Source organism: Equus caballus, chromosome 20, assembly GCF_041296265.1.
Source record: "Equus caballus isolate H_3958 breed thoroughbred chromosome 20, TB-T2T, whole genome shotgun sequence".
NCBI classification, from domain to species: Eukaryota; Metazoa; Chordata; class Mammalia; order Perissodactyla; family Equidae; genus Equus; species Equus caballus.
In genome coordinates this window covers 53,149,783-53,168,735 of record NC_091703.1, presented here as the reverse complement: position 1 = coordinate 53,168,735, position 18,953 = coordinate 53,149,783, and the positions used below count along the sequence as shown (strand labels likewise).

The 18,953-nt window shown below is 42.6% G+C and overlaps 1 protein-coding gene across 4 annotated transcripts in view; it reads left to right on the top strand.

Annotated features, from left to right (window-relative positions):
• PKHD1 (PKHD1 ciliary IPT domain containing fibrocystin/polyductin) overlaps positions 1-18,953 on the top strand; it is a 414,787-nt gene that overhangs the window by 15,008 nt on the left and 380,826 nt on the right. For 3 of the 4 annotated variants that reach the window (XR_002802305.2, XM_014734488.3, XM_070244729.1), the window contains exons 8-19: positions 1,251-1,325; positions 2,336-2,400; positions 2,924-2,963; positions 3,832-3,902; positions 7,122-7,223; positions 8,576-8,671; positions 10,982-11,123; positions 14,028-14,142; positions 15,158-15,436; positions 16,798-16,887; positions 16,983-17,073; positions 17,832-17,974. Coding sequence is in view for 2 of the 4 variants with exons in the window: in XM_014734488.3 (XP_014589974.3) it covers positions 1,251-1,325; positions 2,336-2,400; positions 2,924-2,963; positions 3,832-3,902; positions 7,122-7,223; positions 8,576-8,671; positions 10,982-11,123; positions 14,028-14,142; positions 15,158-15,436; positions 16,798-16,887; positions 16,983-17,073; positions 17,832-17,974 (1,309 nt within the window). In the remaining 2 variants the exon portion in view is untranslated. Of the gene's footprint in view, positions 1-1,250; positions 1,326-2,335; positions 2,401-2,923; positions 2,964-3,831; positions 3,903-7,121; positions 7,224-8,575; positions 8,672-10,981; positions 11,124-14,027; positions 14,143-15,157; positions 15,437-16,797; positions 16,888-16,982; positions 17,074-17,831; positions 17,975-18,953 lie in introns of those variants that run through there. The other variant, XM_070244730.1, reaches the window with a different exon arrangement.

Below are 18,953 nucleotides of genomic sequence, written 5' to 3'. Positions count from 1 at the left end.
TGCTGGATGGCTTCCTGGGAGCAGCTTCCCCGATGGCAATAAATTGTAAGCAGTTGGCACAGAATTGCTATTTTCCTCTTTGCAGTTTATGGTCCCTGGTGAGTCGAGCTTCAGCAAACTTTGTTAATGTAATTGCGACTGGTCGATTAAGTTCGTCCATTTATTTACTGCCAACTAGTCACTCTGGGCTCAGTGTGAATTGTGCTGTGATTGCATCTGTGGATTTTGTTCTTCAAACCTTACCCTTCTCCCACTTATTTCTTAGTCTGAAATAAATTCTTTATAAAATGATGCGTGAACCCAAAGGGCTGTTATAATGTCCTCGCTTGGTTCTTATCTGTTTGTGCATTTAGAAATTCTAGTTGTGCAATCAGAGGAAAATGTGGAAGAAGATATGAAAGCCATTGAGTTTTTAATATTCTCTGGGAATGATTAGGATGTCAATATGACTTTCTTCACTGGAGGCTTTTTAAATGGAAAGTGGTACTATGAAGTCATCCCTGGTAGAGAGAGAGGAGAACACATGGGAAAGTGATGGAGTTGTGTTTGTGGGAAGCTCTAAGCAACTGGGATTATTCCACATAGGAAGCAATTATGTGAGGATTTATAAGGTAGAAGGAGCAGAATCTTGCTGTATGCTCAGCTGAGTAGAGTCTATATACTGTGTCTAATTTTTCCTTTACTCCTAGACAGCTTGGAGGTATCCTCCTCTGTTCTGTTCCATCTCTGATTCTGCCCTAGTTGAAGAGAACATGATTTGACTACTCTCAGGATCTACATTTCTGGCATTGAGTAATTGTCAACTTGGCTTGAAAGGAAATTACTTTTCCTGTGGCGGATAGAAGTCCCAAGTACATCCTTGACAATATGCTGTATTCACTACTTGGTCCCATCTCAGCCTTGGTCTGGGATACAGCCTTTGAAGGGGGAGGAAGGGCAGGAACTCCACAATAGCTCTGTGTAGACCCCATATAGCCAAGATGGACATGATGAAGACTTTTCAGGAAAGAGGAAACGCTCCCTCTGCAGTGTAAAAGGGTAGGCCGTGAAACAGTGTTGTGTACCCCTGCCTTCGGGCTGAGAATTTGATTCAACATCTCCTCAGGGGACAACCTTAAGCCACCTGCATTGATGCCCCACAGATGCAGAGGAGAATGTTCATGACAATGTTTCCTCTGAGTTTTGCAAGGAATGTTTTCTGGGAGCATTGCGCTACTGTCTCGTGTCTTTTGTTTCCATTTTTCATCCAGCCCATTGATCTTGGAAGCTCAAGGAGACAGATGGGTCACTCCTTGCTCTCTTGTAAACAGGCAGACAGGAAGCCGGTGAGTGTGTTTCTTGCCAACATATATGCTTTTAGATTCTTACACATGAATATAATACACACACATATACACACACAAATGCACATCTATTTTTTAATATTTCACCTATAACTGTTGACTGCCTTATCTTTAGACTTGCTGGAAAAGGCATAGTACTTGATTCAAAATGCAAATTGTAGTGGATTCCGAAACCTTTCTTGAAAACAAATAGCTGATACTTACTAACTGCTTACTATGGGCCAAACCCTGCTCTGACGCTTTACATTTAAGGCAGCCAATAACCTTGTGAGTATACACAGTTATTAGTCTCACTTTACAGATGAGGAAACTGAGGCACAGAGCCATTAAGTAGTTTGCCCAAGGTCTCATACAGAGCAAGTGGCAGAGTTGAGATTTGAACCCGGGCCAAATAACCAGTCCAGAATCAATGCTCTTAAATGCTATTATACTATAAAGACTAACCAAAGAAAAAAACAACTATTTTTTTTTAAATGAGTATCTACATGCTCACAGTTCAGATAACCAACGTTTTCCTGGATTTTCCTGGACTGACTGGATTCACCCTCCTTTGAAGCCATCACAGAACTGTACTATATGGCTTAGCTTTTTGGGACTAGCATTTAGTATGGCCAAATTCTATCATGTGGTTTCTTCCTGATGTTTTCAGTTTGTTGCTCAGGATTATCATTTTTGGGGTTCACACTTGATAGATTTTTTTTTCTTTTTTGGTAAGGGTTTTGCTATACTTGTCATATAACAGATTTTGGAAAGAAAGGACTGAATGGAGGTTAGGAGTAAGTTAAATTTTGCCTCTCACTGTGTTCAACTGGTAGCATATATTGGTGATAACTCTAGTAGGTACTACTCTAAGCATTGCTCCAGTGAACCTACAGATTTTCTTTGGCTAATTTGCCTCTTATTTAATTTTCTACTTTCCCGGCTAAAAAGTCAGAACTTCTGAATGACGTTGTCTGGTAATTCTCACCTCCGTTTTTGGGTTGTTTCCCTAGCTATCCTGTTCAGGAACACCATGGTCTTGGGACTCTGCAGTGCCGCGTGGAAGGCCACTACATCGGTCGGTGTGAAAAGTCTTATTTTAAAGTCTAATTAGAGAAGTCAATTTTAAAGTCTTATCCATTTCTTTCTCTGTATTTGGAAAAAAACTTTTTCAAGAATTGGCTGTCGTGAGGATGACAATAACAGCTTGCGTTTGTTGAGAACTCCCTGAAAAACACTATATGAAGTGGCTTAAATATAAACTAGTTTAATCCTCACAATAAACCTATGAGGCTGGTGGAATTATTTTTGCTTTACACATGAGAAAATCAAAACTAATACCAGTGGAGCAGGATTTCTCGTGCTTAGTCTAAGTCTGGGCTCTTACCCGCTATGCACTGCTAATTTACCCTTTTATTGTTGGATGTCAACATTGCTGATGGTGCTTGGTCTGCGAGGTGTTTATTTTGGGCACTGTTAAAGAAATTACAGGTTTGGGTGATGACTTGGTGATATCTAGAGTCCTTGGGTTTATGGTAGCAAGAGCCTGGGCCAGGCAATTCTTGCCAACTCCTGTATTAATGTGTTTCTTTTTGTTACAGGCTCCCAGAATGTTAGTTTCTCAGTGTTTAATAAAGGAAAGTAAGTAACTGAGAGTAAGCAAATGTATCTTCATCCTGTATTCTCTCTCTCTCTCATCTTGCTTACTTTGTCTAACCTTTTATAATGGAAAATGTCAAATGTATATGAACAGAATAGAATAACGAAACCCCAGGTACTTGTTTGATTTCTTTTTCTTGGGTGAATATAATTGTGTCCTACGCACTCATCTTGAGGCAATGTAAATCTTTTAAAGTGGTGATGGTACACAATTTTGGGAATTGCCTCTTAAGTACTCTCATGATACTGTCAATTTAAAAGAGTACACAGTGCCATGAAACACACTGTACCACTCCAGGAAATGCTTTCTTCAAGACAGAAAGGGTCAAAATTTTCTAGAGCCTTGGAGAGAGAAATTAGGATTCTGAATTTCTGTATGACTTACCTCATGTTCTGCCACTATATAATTTGTCAGGTGTTTCCTTAAAAGTGCGTTTTCCGGCTAATATGAATTTCACTGTGATGCCAGTGACACATTACCTACAGCTACACAGTCCAAAGTATGGAGAGTCTCTCTCTCTCTCTTTAATTTACAAAAGACCAAAATGAACATCTATTGAGTGTCTACTGTAAGCCAGCTCCATATCAGGCTCTTCCACATCCATCATTCCATTTAATGAGTGTGATACCCTGTGAAGCCGGTATTATTATTTCAATATGATAATTTTCTAAGTCAGAAAGCAAACTTTGCCCATTGGTATCATTCCCTAGTCATCAAAGGGAGCTGATATCCAAACTGTCCTAAAGGTCATCATAGGTTAGTCCATGATCTTCCTTTCAGGAAATCAATTTTAAAAACGCAATCCCAGATGCTCTTTTCATCCAAAACACAACTTCGTCTTTTTTGAAGGTCAATGGTGCACAAGAACGCCTGGCTGATCAGTGCTAATCAGGACCTTTTCCTGTACCAGACCTACTCAGGTACTACTTCCTTTCACCCGTACTCCTCATCCCTTCTCTCATGCCTTCAATGAACCTCGGACCTCCTTCCTTTTATTCTTGCCATTTCTCTATGGCCTTTTAACATCTGAAGGTGTCCCTACAATCGTGGGTGACCCTTTGGTTTTGGGTGAGAATAAGTTGCTTGTATGAATGTCAGCTTTAGTTGCTGTAATAAAAGATACTCGATCAAAGATGTCTATACAAAGTCCATGGATAGAGACTGAATGAATGAAAGGGGAGTCATCTTTGTTCTACGTTCAGAGAAACGACAGAAAATAGGTGGCACTGAAAAACCTAAAAGCACACCTTTCCGCTGACTTTAACACCTCACCTCTGAGCATTGAATAAACAACTTATGACTTGCTGGTACTGACGCTACTCTATTGCGTTGCTGTCTGATGAGTAAATCTTCATACCAAAAAAAGAATGCTGAAAATCGAAAACTTGCATGAAATTGTGAACTCGATTCAGTAGTAGAAAGTTGACTACTATAGAAGAGCACTTAGAGTCTAGGCTTGAATATGATCACAGAGCCTCTGAAGAAATATCTGTGAGGTTGCGTCAGATTTCAGAGGCAGCAGAATCTGCCTTTGCCAAAAGTGCAAGAAATTTCATAGGTCATGGGGCAAGCACCATTCACTCTCTAGATAGCCTAATTCTGCAAATTCTGAATTAATACCCTTGCCTAGTAACTAGTCCGTTTTAGAGTAAGTTTGAAGAAGCACCTGGGGTGATGGCGGTAGTGACAGCAGCAATAAGAATGGCTGGTCCCTGTTGAATGTTTTGCATACAGGCTTGATATTTATTTCATTCAGCTGTGAGAGAGGTAATGCTAGCCTCATTTTCTGGGTGAAGAAATAGACTCAGAGAGGGACAGTAATTTGTCCAAAGGTCCTAGTTCTAGAAAGTGTAGATCTAGTTCCAAATCTTTGCATGAAACCAATATCTTATGGGAAGTACACTCTCCTTGCCCCTCCCCCCCCCCAAGCTTCTTTGTGAGTCCGCCATCAATATGGAACCCTGAATGCCAGAGAGGCTCACAGCTACCTCTGATCACGCAGCTGTCTCATATTTCCAGCACCGGTGGCTTCTCGGGATGAGGACTCTCAGGCCAGAACTTTTCATAGCAGAGGAGGCTGTGGGGAGAGGGGATGTGGACAACAGCAAAGAGCCCTGGGCTGAGTTCCTTGAGCGCTGGCATTCAATCCTAGTTGAGCGTGGCTAAGTCATTTAGCCTTTCAGAGCCATGAACATCTATAAACTGGACAAAATGGTGTTTGTCCTAACTCCAAAATTTGTCAAAAGAAGTAGATGAGCAAGAGTCTTGGGACTCATCCAAGATTTTCCTCTCCTTTCATCTCCACATCAACTCGGTCACCAATTTCTGCCAATTTTACCCCCGTATATATCTTGAAGATGTATCCACTCTGTCTCTACAACCACTGCCTTAATTCATGACCCCATATCTCAGCCTGGCATGGTGCAATGATTTCTCAGGGGCCCTCGCCCTGCCATTTTCCCCCTGATGATCCATGCTTGGCGTAGCCACCACCACTCTCGACATCCAGGACGCATTTGATGCCTCTCCCTCGCTTACTATCCTCCAGTGGCTTCCCATCCCCTATAGGAAATGGTACAAGCTTTTAATCTTCTTTGCTTCTTCAGCTCCATGTCTTATAATCCAACAACACTTAAATGCACTGCACAATTCCTTCTCTCCACACTCAGGCTATTATTTGCTTTAAATGCCCTTTCTCTTCTTTCTCCCCTTCACTTGGTTAGTTCTAGTTCATCCTTTAAGATTCAGCTTGGGGGCTGGCCCAGTGGCACATGGTTAAGTTTGCACGTTCCACTTTGGTGGCCTGGGTTTTGCTGGTTCAGATCCTGGGTGTGGATCTATGGCACTCCTTATCAAGCCATGTGTGGCAGGCGTCCACATATAAAATAGAGGAAGATGGGCAGAAATGTTAGCTCAGGGCCGATCTTCCTCAGCAAAAAGAGGAGGATTGGTGATGGATGTTAGCTCAGGGCTAATATTCCTCAAAAGAAAAAAATAAATGAAAGAAAAAGATTCAGCTCGGATGTTATTTCAGAAATTTCTTTCTACTCCACCATACCCCCATCCCACTCCTAAACCTCCCCTCTGCACTTTCATATACTCTCTCTAATTTCACTAGCCCAGTGATAATTGTACCTTCGTGTACCTGTCCTTCCTTATCATTCTGCTCTCCTTCAGGACAGGACCTATTTTGTATTCGTCTTTATATCCCTACTGCCACACAGCAGGTGTTCTGTGAATGTTAGAAAGGGTTACAAAATAGTAGGTTAAAAGAAGGAGGTTATTATATTAGTGTTGAATCTTGATATTTGAGTGTAAGGGATCAATTTTTCCCTCCATATATCTCCTCTGCTTTGTCTCATGGGCGAAAGCATTATATAAGAAATGCCTTGATAAAATTCATATTTTGAAGTGGTAACTGTTCATGTTTAGATTCTTCATATCTTCAGTTTATCAGAGAACATGACTCCTCTTTCCCCTTGAGAGAATGAAATTTAAAACTGTCAAAAGTTTGATCACAGGAGAGGAAAGGATCAGAAAAAGTTCAATTCTTGGGGATATGTGGCATTTTACTATAGAGTTTTGAAGCCATCAGGAGGCAGCATGAAAGACCTGGGTATGTGGTGGTGTGTGCACACGGTGGGAAGGAGCATGCAGGATGGGGACGAGTGGAGGGGCACTGAGGCCGTGTAATTCGTTCTTTGGCTTAGAGCAAATTGCAGGCTCATATGGGTGAATTGAAGCCTTGCCTGGTGCATCCCAAGTTGATTCCTCTGTAAAGTGTAACCTACTGTTCTGTGGCTTGTAAATAGACTACTTGAGCTCAGGAGACAGATTTCCTAAGAAAGCATCAAGGTATGTCGAGGTTTTTGCAGATACCATGAGTGACTGCATTTCTTCTTTTTTTTCAGATATTGATCTTGTATAATATGTATTACTATACGTATTATTATATACGAATTCTTTCCTTATTATGTGTATGTTTTAAATGACTATTATTAGAAAAAATTTCCAACTGTTGCTGGCCTTAGAAAGTTAAAGTAAGAAATAAATTATTAATAGCTTCTATTATTATATTGTTATCTGGGTCACGTCCTGGTCTGTATTCAGAAGCTTACCTTTTTTTCGTTCTCTTGCAGAAATACTATCTGTGGTTCCAGAAACCGGGAGCCTTGGGGGAAGAACAGACATCACGATTACAGGAGCCTTCTTCGACAATCCCGCCCAGGTTACCATCGCAGGTAACTAGGTTCAATGGCTGAAAATAGTTCATGGTGTTAAATGCTGTAAGAGATTATGTATCTCTACGGCATGGAGAGAGTGAGGGGGAAGCAGTCTGTCCTTTTCTGACTCCTCATGCTCCCCTGCTCTCAGGTCCTTTACCTGTGTTTGGTGGGGACCATGCGGAATCACAGCCCTGCAGCTCTGCAAACATACAACAGGAATCCGACATCCTGCAGGCACACCAATAATTCATGGGCAATTCCCTCAAGTGTCCACATCTTGGGAGTGAAGAGAAGGGAAAAGTACAGCTGCCTCTTCACAAAGACCTGCTCTTACTAAAAAGCAATAACCGTCTCCCCACTGTCCATGCTTAGCCCTCTCTATAAGGACAAGCAGGAGAGGGCAGGCATTTGTTATGCAGATTCTTCTGGAATGCCCCCTTGGCAAACCCTTTTGTGGTACCCATGTAGAATCTTTTGTTCTGCCAGGTGGGATGTTCCTCTAGTTGGTGACACCAAGGATGCAGGAAAATGCCCTCACACTGTCACATCACACTTACCCTCCCAAGCTCAGCTGAGTGATTCAGTACCTCTTTAGTAAATGGTGTTACATGACGTTGCTTTCTTTCTGATTACTATAAGCTGCCCTGTGCTCCACTGCTCTGCACTCTTCCTTTTCTGGTCTCCTTCCATTAACGTGACAACTTTTGCTCTACTATCCACTTCCAGCCTTTTGGCCTTGAATAGGAGCCTGTGGGCTTCAGTGTGGTCCTGTGGTCCTGCCATCACATCTACATATCTATACCCATATCAATATCGATATTGATATCTATGTTATCACACAAAGGCCATGATCTGCTCACAAGACGAAAGCCAATCATCAAGAGGCAAGATGGTGGCAGAGAAAGGGCATTTACTACAGTGTGCTAGTAAGAGAGAACATGGCCGACTAATGTCCAAAAGAACCATCTTAAGGGGGTCTGCACAGAATCTTGAAGCAGTTATATAAGTCAGTGGGTTATAAGGGCGGGGGTTAGGAACGTTAACTCAGGAGTCGCCACACCAGATCTTTCAGTTGTCGTTGATGATGGCTATCAGCATAGACTCTCGGTGTGGGGGTCATCACATTCCTAAGGAACTCAAAAGAACGAAGTTATCGTCTTATCGCAGCTGGGAGGTACATGCACAACCAAGGGTCATAAAATCTACAGAGCAGGTAGATCTCCTGGAGGGTGCATGTCCAGCTGGGTTCGTTAGTCAGAGGTTATTCAAAGTTACAATATGGTTTTTTTTCTACAATATGGCTTCCCTTATGCCAGTCTTGCGTTGAGCCGGTATCATCTATACCTAATTTTTAACATTCTCCCCAGGCATTCCATGTGACATTAGACACGTGTCTCCCAGGAAGATTGCGTGTACCACTAGGGCTCCAGGAAAAGGCACCAGGCTCACTGCTCCTCAGGCAGGTAAGGAAGTCACAGCAGCTGTGCAACAAGCTCCAGTTACATTTTTAGCCACGAGGGGCTGGGAAGCAGAAATGAAAGTGTTTGACTTCTGTCTCAGCTGTTTGACTGGTTAGCTCAGCGAGCCCACTGTCAGGGCTTTCATTTCAGAGAGGCTCTGAGCTTTATTCAGATGCTTATTGCCACTCTGCTCATCTGCCCCAGCCAGATGAACGGCCAATGGGGTTCAGTGCAGACTCTGATCCAGGAAGCATAACTGCCATCAAGGCATTGTTATAGCTACTGGAGGAAACCCTTAAGCTGCCTCCCTCCATACTATGGGTCAGATGCATGCCCATTGTCTAAGAAGACGGGAGCATTGGAGCATGCTCTTCTCTGGTCATATGGACAGCATTGGACAAGGCCAGAGAGTGGGGCACAATGGGTGCATGTAAATGTTTCTTCTTCCCTGTGGTCATCTGTTCTCTACACTGAAAAGTTGGAATGTATTGTGATGTTGCCACTAGTTTACGCCTGAGTGGGCAGAGATGGAGCAGGCAAGGTGGTTGGTTCTACCTGTCCTCTGTCTAAAGCTTCCACGTCATGCCTGCATATTCAAAGTACGCCACTGGAGCACTTTTCCCATAAGCATTAGAACTGGAGGCTCAAGTGTTGTTATGGTTTAAGGGTGTTTGGAGTGTTACCCAGCTGGGAGCCACAGGCTGCATGTCCGTATTCCTTACCTGCCACACAAGGGCTGACTATAGGAGCTCACCTCCAGAGGCTCAGCGCTTACTAGGAAAGTTTCCCAGCAGGGGGAGAAATCTTTCTAAAGAAAGGCCATTCGGGTGTGAAAAGGCATGCAAAGCTTTGGTGTGAGCATCCTCCGGGTCCCAGGTCCCAGCAGTTTTTGCACAGGGAAAGGTCCCATCCTAGGAAACAAAACTACTGAAGAAGGTGATGGAGAGAATGCGTCTCTAGTGTCGGGAATGACGCAGAACCTTTGAATGGTTCCTACCTTAGCTACGCAGGTAGTGGTAGGATAATTTCCTGAAGGCGGCTGTTCTTGAGAGTTAATAATGTCCTTTATGAAGAGATTTGAAATTTCTTCCATGGAAATGGGGCAAATTGTTATGTAAAGCAGCATTTCTCAGTGGTCCCCAGGGGATATGTGGCCACATCTGGTTGTTAGAACTGGGATGGTGGTGGTGGTGCTACTGGCCTCTAGTGGGGAGAGGACCCAGGTGCTGCTAAACATCCTTCAGTGCACAGCACAGCCCTTGGAACAGGGTTATCCAGCCCAAAATGTCAATAGTGCTGAGACTGAGAGACCCTGGTTTAAAGTAACATTGTTAAAATATGGTCTTATTTTTCTGCTTCTTCCTTATCTATTTTCCCTTTTTAGGACTTAATGAGGAACAACAGTAGTAGTTTAAAATAACGTTAATTGCTCTAGCTATCACACTGGGTACTTTACTATATTCCAGGCTCTTTGTGTATATATTTCAAGCTCCTTTAGTCTTCTTTTTTGCCAGATTTGTCAAATTGATTTTATTTTTTTCCCCCAGCTTTACTGAGATATAATTGACACATAACTCAAGCTCTCTTAGTCTTTAGTGCATGATCTCTATAATTTGCCCAATTTTGATGCACAAGAAAATAAAAGCATTACGCAATTTGCTTAAAACTACACATCCAGTAAGTGGCAGAGCTGGAATTTGAACCCACAAATGTGTGTTCCTAGAGCTTTTACCCACAACCCAAGTTAGTATCCACTATTGATTGCACATGTGCCCTTAGTCTCAGAGTTTGCTTAATATAAAACACAAATTAATTAGTGCAGCATCATTTAAAATGTCAAATAATAACCATATGCTATGTAATTTGCTCTGCGTGCAGGTCCAGAAATTGAGGACATGACATGAAAAATTTAAAGATTGCCCATTTTTTTGGGAGAACAGGCTGAACTGAACCTTAAAAGATCCTGAAGTCCACTCTGGGTTCCAGGAGCATGCGTTTGTCTTTCACATTTTCTCTAGGACTTGGTTCTCTTCTCCAGGCTCTCCCATGAAAAGCAGCTCCCTAGTCTTCTCTGCTCCTCTGAGAATCTTTTCCTTGTCAAGTCTCTCTTTCCAAGAGGCTAAATCCTACACTAAGCAGCATTTTCTGCTTTCCAGAACATTTGTATTATCTATAGACCCTCCCTCTGGGTCTCAGTTGACTCACCTTTCTAGATAGTACCTGGCTTATCTTCACTCTCTAATGTGCAGTAAAGTAGTTCCCAATCTGGGGAGGAATGCTCCCTGATGTTGATGACATATACATGTCTTACAGGCAATCGAGGACTTCTTTTTGAAGTTGGAGATGCTGCTGAGGGCTTGGACCTGACTGAAGCCACCCCTGGGTACAGGTGGCAGATTGTCCCTAATGCCAGTTCTCCATTTGGATTTTGGTCAAAGGAAGGGCAACCATTCAGGTATGTTGTAGGAAAAGTGGGAGTCCATATCAAAAGCATCTTCCCTAGCCTAGGTTGAGGCCAGGAGGCAGAGAAGTAAGCAATGAGATTTCCAGGGGGAAATTGATAACATCCAGCAATTCAATAACAGCAGAATGTGATCACTGTCCTCAACTGGTGTTGGTCACACCAGTGTACCACAGGTCCATTATAGGTGCATGTTGAATTTTGATCAATAGGTAAAATTTGTATTTTCTGCAGTTTAGTTTATAATCTGCTTTGGAGATGACTATTAATCAGAACATTGAGCTAGGTAGGCCAGGAGATTTGATAGAGGGCAGGGCAAAACTTGCTGCAGGTACGCTAAAAGGTGAAACTAATATCTGGCTGATGCCAAAGAAAGATGTAAGCATTTTTCTCCCCAGACATATGAGGGAGCATAGGTTGGGCAGCAAACAGTACTGTTGGAACGACCACTCAGTGCTGAAGGTCAACACAATGGCTGGTGTATAGCAGGGGAGGCTCCAATGGGCTCTAGGAGACATGGTTTTCTGTAGTAGTGACTGCAGTGTGGTTATGGTTTTCCTGTTTAGTGTTGTTATGAGTCTTTTTAATCCCTTCAAGGATGTGGCCAAATATTCTAGTATTCTAACATGGGCTTAAAAATATAAAAAGTTAGAGAATTGCTTTTGTTTCCTTGGTGTGCTCTCAGGGTATGTATATGTGTATATATATATAAGGATGAATCCTTTACTGTGTGTTGGATCTCTTCTCCTTTCAAAACTGTTCTCAAAGAGGCTGGCCATGAGTCCTGAGTGAACTCCAGTCATTCTGTAACTAACCCCAAGGATTTAAACTTCAATTCTGTTATGGAATGAAAGGCTTTGTTTCTTGTTCAGGGAATTTCAGACATTGAAGAAGCCAAGTAGGGAAGGAAGTCTGTGAGCGGAATGGAGTTTCTATTGTTCTGGAAGTCTTACTAATGAGATATTTAACTATCAATATATGGTTTTAAAGTGGCAATAATTTGTGGTCCCTTGTGGTACGTAATAATGCATCTTTAGCATAGTTTTTGAGGGCTGGTAATCATGTCAAAAGGAAAACCTTTCAGCTATACTCAGTGTGTGTGGGAACACTAAGGAGAGAGTCAGGCCACCTCAAAAGACGAAAGAACATTCTGACTGTATGGTATGACCTATAGGGTATGTCTCTTTAACTTCCATTCTCAGAGGCCACAAACCAAATAGTAATTCTTTCCATTCTTTCTGTCATTCATTTCTTTAATATTCAACATTTTTAAAATAAAAAACAAATATTTATTGATTGATAAATTATTATAATGATGGATCTTTAAATAGTTATTTTAAAAACTATTTTCAGAAAATATTCTTGGTATTTATTGAGGTAGTTTAATCATTTTCTTAGTCATATCTGTCTCTAAATGAAGGTCACTAGAATTTATCTTAAGCATTTAAAAAAATGTGGTCTTATTTTAAAAATGTTTCATTAAATTGCCTGCCATCTTCTTAAAAGTTGCAGGTTATGTCTTGTGATTAGAAATTGTCAACACATTCAATTGATTTTTCTCTGTGAATTATAATATTTTTAATTGGAAAAATACTCTGCAGGTGTTGAGGTGTTTGGTAAGCTCAGAGTAAATTATTTTTTTGGTGAAATATCACTTACTTAGCAAACCCCAAAATGAGTAAAAATGATTTGCTGACCACCTGTGTTAAACTCAACATTATGTCCAGCATTGTGAGAGTCAGAAGGTGTAGAGCAAGGTCATTATCCTCGAGGAGTGACCAGCCTTGTGACACACATGTACAGCCACACAGCAAGGCAAGGCATCCCTCAGTGCATCTGAGCGTGTCTCCTGATTTTGTTCGGTTCAGCTCTTACGTATTGACTTATTACCGTGTCCCACGCCTTCTAAGATAAATTGCTTCATGAGGTACAGCAACTGAGGAAATATTTATAATCTAGTTTACAGATGAGGAACCGTAGTCTTCAATAGGTAAGGTGGTTTTTCCAATCTTGTAAGGTTATATGTGGCAGGACCAAGCTCTGAATTGTTCTGATTTCAAGTCTCGTGACTTCTCCATAAGTCCACCAATGCTGCATGATGGCACACGTTCTTCTTTACCTGTAGGAATGTGGTATTGTAAAGAGGACACACCAGTATTGTGGAAACTCACATAGACACACTTCTGTTTCTATGAAGTTAATGTCTGCCACGAGGGAGAGAAAAGAGAGAAGCCTCTCTTAATATCATTTGGAGCCATTTCAAGTCTCTCACTTTGTTTATTTCCTTCATCAAGAACTGCACGTGTTGTCCAGAAGTCAAGCAGGATTATTTGGCAGGATACATATTTGCTAATGTATGATTATCTGCATATACTTAGATTTACACACATGCACACATGTGAAATGGCTGTCTGACATCAGTCGGAGGGGTGAGTCAGTATACCTCACGATGGACGAATGTGTTGGAGTCGGAGACAGGTAACAAAAGTTCTTGACCAAGTCACATCAGTTCTGATGGGTGATCTCTCTTTATTTCTAATGAGAGGAATAGTACTCAGTATTGACTGAGCTCCTCCCATGGGCCAGGCCCCACGCTCTGAGTGAGGAAGGTTCTCAGCTAAGCCTCCAGACAGCCCTGTGATGCGGCTACAACCTTGCTGAAGATGATATCCCTGCAGGGGATTTGTGGAGAGTGTGAGGAGATGGGCTGAGATACTGAGACAGGCAGGGGCCACGGGATAGCTGTTTCCAGAGTGCTCTGGCCAATCACGTGGCACAAGAGTCAAGTGTTTCTTCCTCATGACCATAAAGAAAACCAAAGGCCAAGGGCAGCCATTTGTAGGGTCAGTGATTCAGGCCTTGGCTACCCTCACTTCTCTGTGTTCTTCTGCTTTACAGAGCTCGGCTCAGTGGGTTCTTTGTGGCCCCAGAGACAAATAATTACACTTTCTGGATCCAGGCAGACAGCCAAGCGACCCTGTATTTCAGTCAGTCAGAGGACCCAAGGACCAAGGTATTCCCATCATTTTCCTTTTTCTTGTCCCCAGTCCTCCAATCCTGAAAAAAACCCAAAAGGATCAAAACTAAAGCTCTCGTGTTCTATTAATAGTTGTAACATGCCATTAAGAGACAGGGATTTTAATCTATCTTGAAGGGTGGGGGATGGGGGAAGGGGTTTGTTTTTTCATTAAAATTTTTTAAACATTGAGATATAATTGACATGATTTTAGTTGTTGGAAAAGAATTTGGCTGAATGTGTTGGCACATTGATTGAGCACTTACTGTCAGCCGGGCATTATGCCACGTCTTTTATATACCTTGTCTCTAATTTTCACAGCCTCTCTGTGAGCTATGTACATTTATCTCCATTTTCCAGATGAGGAAACAGGGGTTTACAAGGATTGTATGGCCAATACAGGGTCACTTGGATAAGAAGAGGAATATTTAGGATTCAAATCCAGATTTGTCTGACTCCAAAACTTGTGATTATTCCACTAATTTTGGGTAGGGATATAAGCTGGTCTTATGTAGGAATTTCCTGATCAGCTTTGAAGGATAAGAAAAGGTGCTTTTAGCAAACAGCCAAAATTCACTAGCGCCATTGACAAAGAACCACAATATTTTTTTTCTCAAATTATTAACATGCTTCTGTGAAATTGCTTTGCTAGTTGGCTGGAGAAACATCACAGATTTTGAAGTGGTCAAGTCCTTCTAGGTATCTTAAAGGGCTTAATAATACTTTATCCACAGCACCACAGAAACCTAGGGTTTCAGGTTGGCTGTTCTGCTCTAAACCGGCCCATCCAGCTTGATCTGAATACTATTTAAATGAGAAAGAGAGAGAGAGAGAGAGAAAAGGAGAGGTGGAGAAGCATAAACAGCCACAGGCCCTAGTGTGACTGGGCTGACCTGTTGGAAAAGGCAGACCAATCCAAAAATCCCTTGTTCGTAGCTGTCCAGACCCTTGCTGTTTGAGAATGAGATGCCTAGAAACTTCAGTGCTGATTGTGATCTTTTCTTGGGCACAGGTGAAAGTGGCTTCCATCAGGGTGGGCACTGCCGACTGGTTTGACTCTTGGGAGCAGAAGGGGAATGAAGGGACCTGGCAACAGAAGACCCCTAAGTTGGAGCTGTTCGGTGGAGCCAGGTACTACCTGGAAGCAGAGCATCATGGCAGAGCCCCCAGCAGGGGGATGAGAATTGGGGTCCAGATCCACAACACCTGGCTGAATCCCGATGTGGTCAGCACTTACCTCCGGGAGAAGCATCAGATCCGAATTCGTGCCCAGAGACTTCCAGAAATCCAGGTCTGTGTCTTTTCCCCATCCCATGGGGCTAGGTTCATGGGCTGGACTCTGGAAGGAATATAGTCTTGTCCAGTGGAAGTATCTCTAGGTGGGAGCCAGGAGATTTGAGTTGTAATGATAACTCTGCTGCCAAAGAAATAGGGTATTTCTCCAATAGTATTGTGAGGACATTTAAAACAAATGCAAAGTCTTACGATGGAGATGACCTTACTCATGGACTTAGTTTTAGGAATTTAAGTTCCAGGTAAACCTTCTTTTGGAAACTGATTCCCCAGAGTGGGGATAATGTCCTCCAGACACCCACCCCCACCTATGTGTGCATGTGTGTGTACATGCACGCGAGATTCCATAGCTTTTTGACTGATTCAGGTTCTACTTCCCGTATGCTGTGTTTTCTAAGTCTACTTTGTAAAGCCAAGACCTTTGGGTCTCTCAGTTGTGCCCCATATATATATATTTTTTTGTGTGTGTGTGTGGAAAGAGTCACCCTGAGTTAACATCTGTTGCCAATCTTACCAATCTTCCTCTTTTTTTCTTTTTTCCCCTCCCCAAGGCCCCAGTACATGGTTGTACATTCTAGTTGTAGGTTGTTCTAGTTCTTCTATGTGAGCAGCTGCCACAGCATGACTACTGACAGATGGGTGGTGTGGTTTTGCAACCGGAAAGCAAACCTGGGCTGCTGGAGCACCAAACTTTAACCATTAGGCCATCAGGGCTGGCTCAGTGCCCCATATTTTTGTTGAACAATTTTGGTGTACTTTTTGTTGTTCCCTTTTTGGTGTACGAGGATGACCAATATGGACTCTACCTTTTAAAACTTATAGCCTAATTGTAAAACATGTACACAAATAACCATGGAACAAAGTAGAAAATGACAAGCAATGTAAGAGATTAAAAATAACAAATGATATAAGATGATAGATCTTACTCCATAACAGAAGTATCATGTGCCTGGCGGGGAATGTATTGGAAGCAAAGCAGAGATTGAATAGGCCTCTGAGAGAGTGTGGCATGCCATGTGGCTGCTTCTGTCTACCTGGCCACCCCTGGGGGAGAGTCCTCAGTGAAAGGGGCTAAAAGTGGGCCAGTCAATGGCAATGTTTCAGTCTCACACTCTGTGGAGAAGGGAGGAGGTGGCATGGATAAATAGGGACATGGACATGTATATTATTCCAAGCAAAGTTTTCATTAGGTGATGACACTTGTGTTCTCCAGAAATTTCTATATGATAGTGAGTTTAAAAAATTGAAATTATAATAAAAAGAAAATAGCAAGCTGAGGAAGTATGTCCTGTGTTCCTCGATTGTCTCTGTGGCTTAATCCACACACATCAATTCGTCCTGTCACTCTTGACTTTTTAGATGCTGACTGTTTCTGGCAGAGGGAACTTCCTCCTTACTTGGGACAATGTCTCTAGCCAGCCAATCCCTGCAAATGCCACAGCCCATCAGGTGGGAACTTTCTTCAAATAATGAGAGGTGGGGGACCGAGAGGGGCGGTCTTTACACCTATGGTATGAACTCCTGGTAATTTTCCTTTTTAACAGATTCAAACAGCCCTTGAGGAGTTACTGGCAGTCAAATGCAAACTGGAACCCCTTTCTGCTAACATTCTATTCCGGCTTGGATTCGAAGAAGGTATTGTCCCTGGTTTGACAGCTTCTGACTCTTTTCTCCATCATTGTCTTCTCTCTCTCTCTTTTTTTTTTTTCCTGTAAAATGGGAACAGTCTTCATTTCCTTTCCAAGGGGCTAACAGAGTCAAATGAAGACATGGAAACTGGATTTGGACACTGAGTGTCCAAGAGAGTGGCTACATGCTTGGGAGGGAGCTGCTTGGTGTGGGTATCAGAGAAAGAAAAGCCATCCCTCCTGAGCTGTCAGGTGGAGCAAAGTTAGACATGAGGATGCTGAGAGTTAGAGTTAAGGAACTGTGTCACGTGCCGCATGGTGGGAAAAGGGCAAATGGTGTAGATGGGAAACAGCAAAACAGTGCAAATCTTGTTTAATTCAAATTGCATCTCAAATAAAGGGATTATTACATAAGATAGGAGTCTTAACAAATTCTAAAAATCTGAAGGTATGTTTTAGAATACTGAGGTGTACTAAATTACAGGTGACACTCCTTGTTTCTTTGCTTCTCAACAGTTTTTCATGTCATGGTACACATAAAAAATGAAAATATATTTTTGATGCTCTAGGGCAGACAAGATGGGTTTCTCATACTTGGAGCCTTCACGCTTAGGGGTGCTGGCCACACTAAACCTGCCCAGCTTGCCCAAGGGCTGAGGGGCCAATATCATGGGAACCCATAACCGATTCCCTGCACACATGTTAGGAAGCTCTGTTTTTTTAACATCTACCCTTGTCTTCCAATTTTATCTGAACTGCATCCAGGCCCAGAAGGTTCTAGCTCTGATGGGGACCTCACCAGTGGGACAGAGCCCTTCTGTGGGAGATTCAGCCTCTATCAGCCTCGACACCTTGTCCTAACACCCCCAGCTGCCCAGAAGGGCTACCAGCTAGATCAGTACACACACGTAAGTAGCAGGCCTCAGGCTTCCAGGCGAGGCGGGTGGGGAGGGGTCATTCTCTGGGGTTGCAACTGAAGAAACCGGAGGAAGAGGAGTGATGGCTATGATTTGCCCAAGGCATTTCAGGCTGGAGTCCTAGGTTTCCTAACTGCTGCTTAGATGTGAACAGACACCCTCGTCCTCCATTAGTTAGTTGTCATGTGGAAATGCCTCTGTATTAGCTGTGGGACCTATGGAACTTTTATATGCTCCAGTGTTTTGTTTGCTTTCTAGGTGGGAGTGCAGACTCTATGGTCAGACTATCTGGGTTTGAATTCTGACTCTATATCCTGCATGCCCTCAGTGTCTTACTTTAGTTTACTCATCTGTAAAATGGGTAATAATGTGGTCTACCTCTCAGGATTTGGGTGAAGATTAAATGAGATAATCTGGTAAAGTGCTTATGCAGTGGTTAGGACTCAGTTAAGGCTAATTATTGTTGTTTACTATAGTTATTATTATTGATGGCTTGACTGACACATTTCTTGAATACCTCTTATATCCTTTGCATCAATAGCTCTGCCATCCTTCAGAAAAGAGGGCAGCTCATTTGCTCTTTGGGAACCAGAGTGAGCCTTACTGGGGTGGCTGACCTCATGGCGTTGGTTTCAAGTCCTTTTCTGGTTCAACGACAGTGGGAGCTGGGACTAAATGGTTCAGGTTGGCGCACACCCATCTCCCAGCCTTTCCTCTGCAGCAAAGGCTCCCAACGGGGGGGATTTTTCCTGCTAGGGGACAGTTGGCAACGTTTGGAGACATTTCAGCTTGTCACAACTTGGGGAGTGCTATGGGCATCCAGTGAGTGGGTTCGAGGGATGTTGCTAAATGTCCTACAATGCACAGGATAACCCCCCAGAGAAAAGAATCATCCAGTCCAAAATGTCAGTAGTGCCGAAGATGAAAAATTCTTCTCTAAAGTCTACTCATGCCAAACAATTTAACTTAA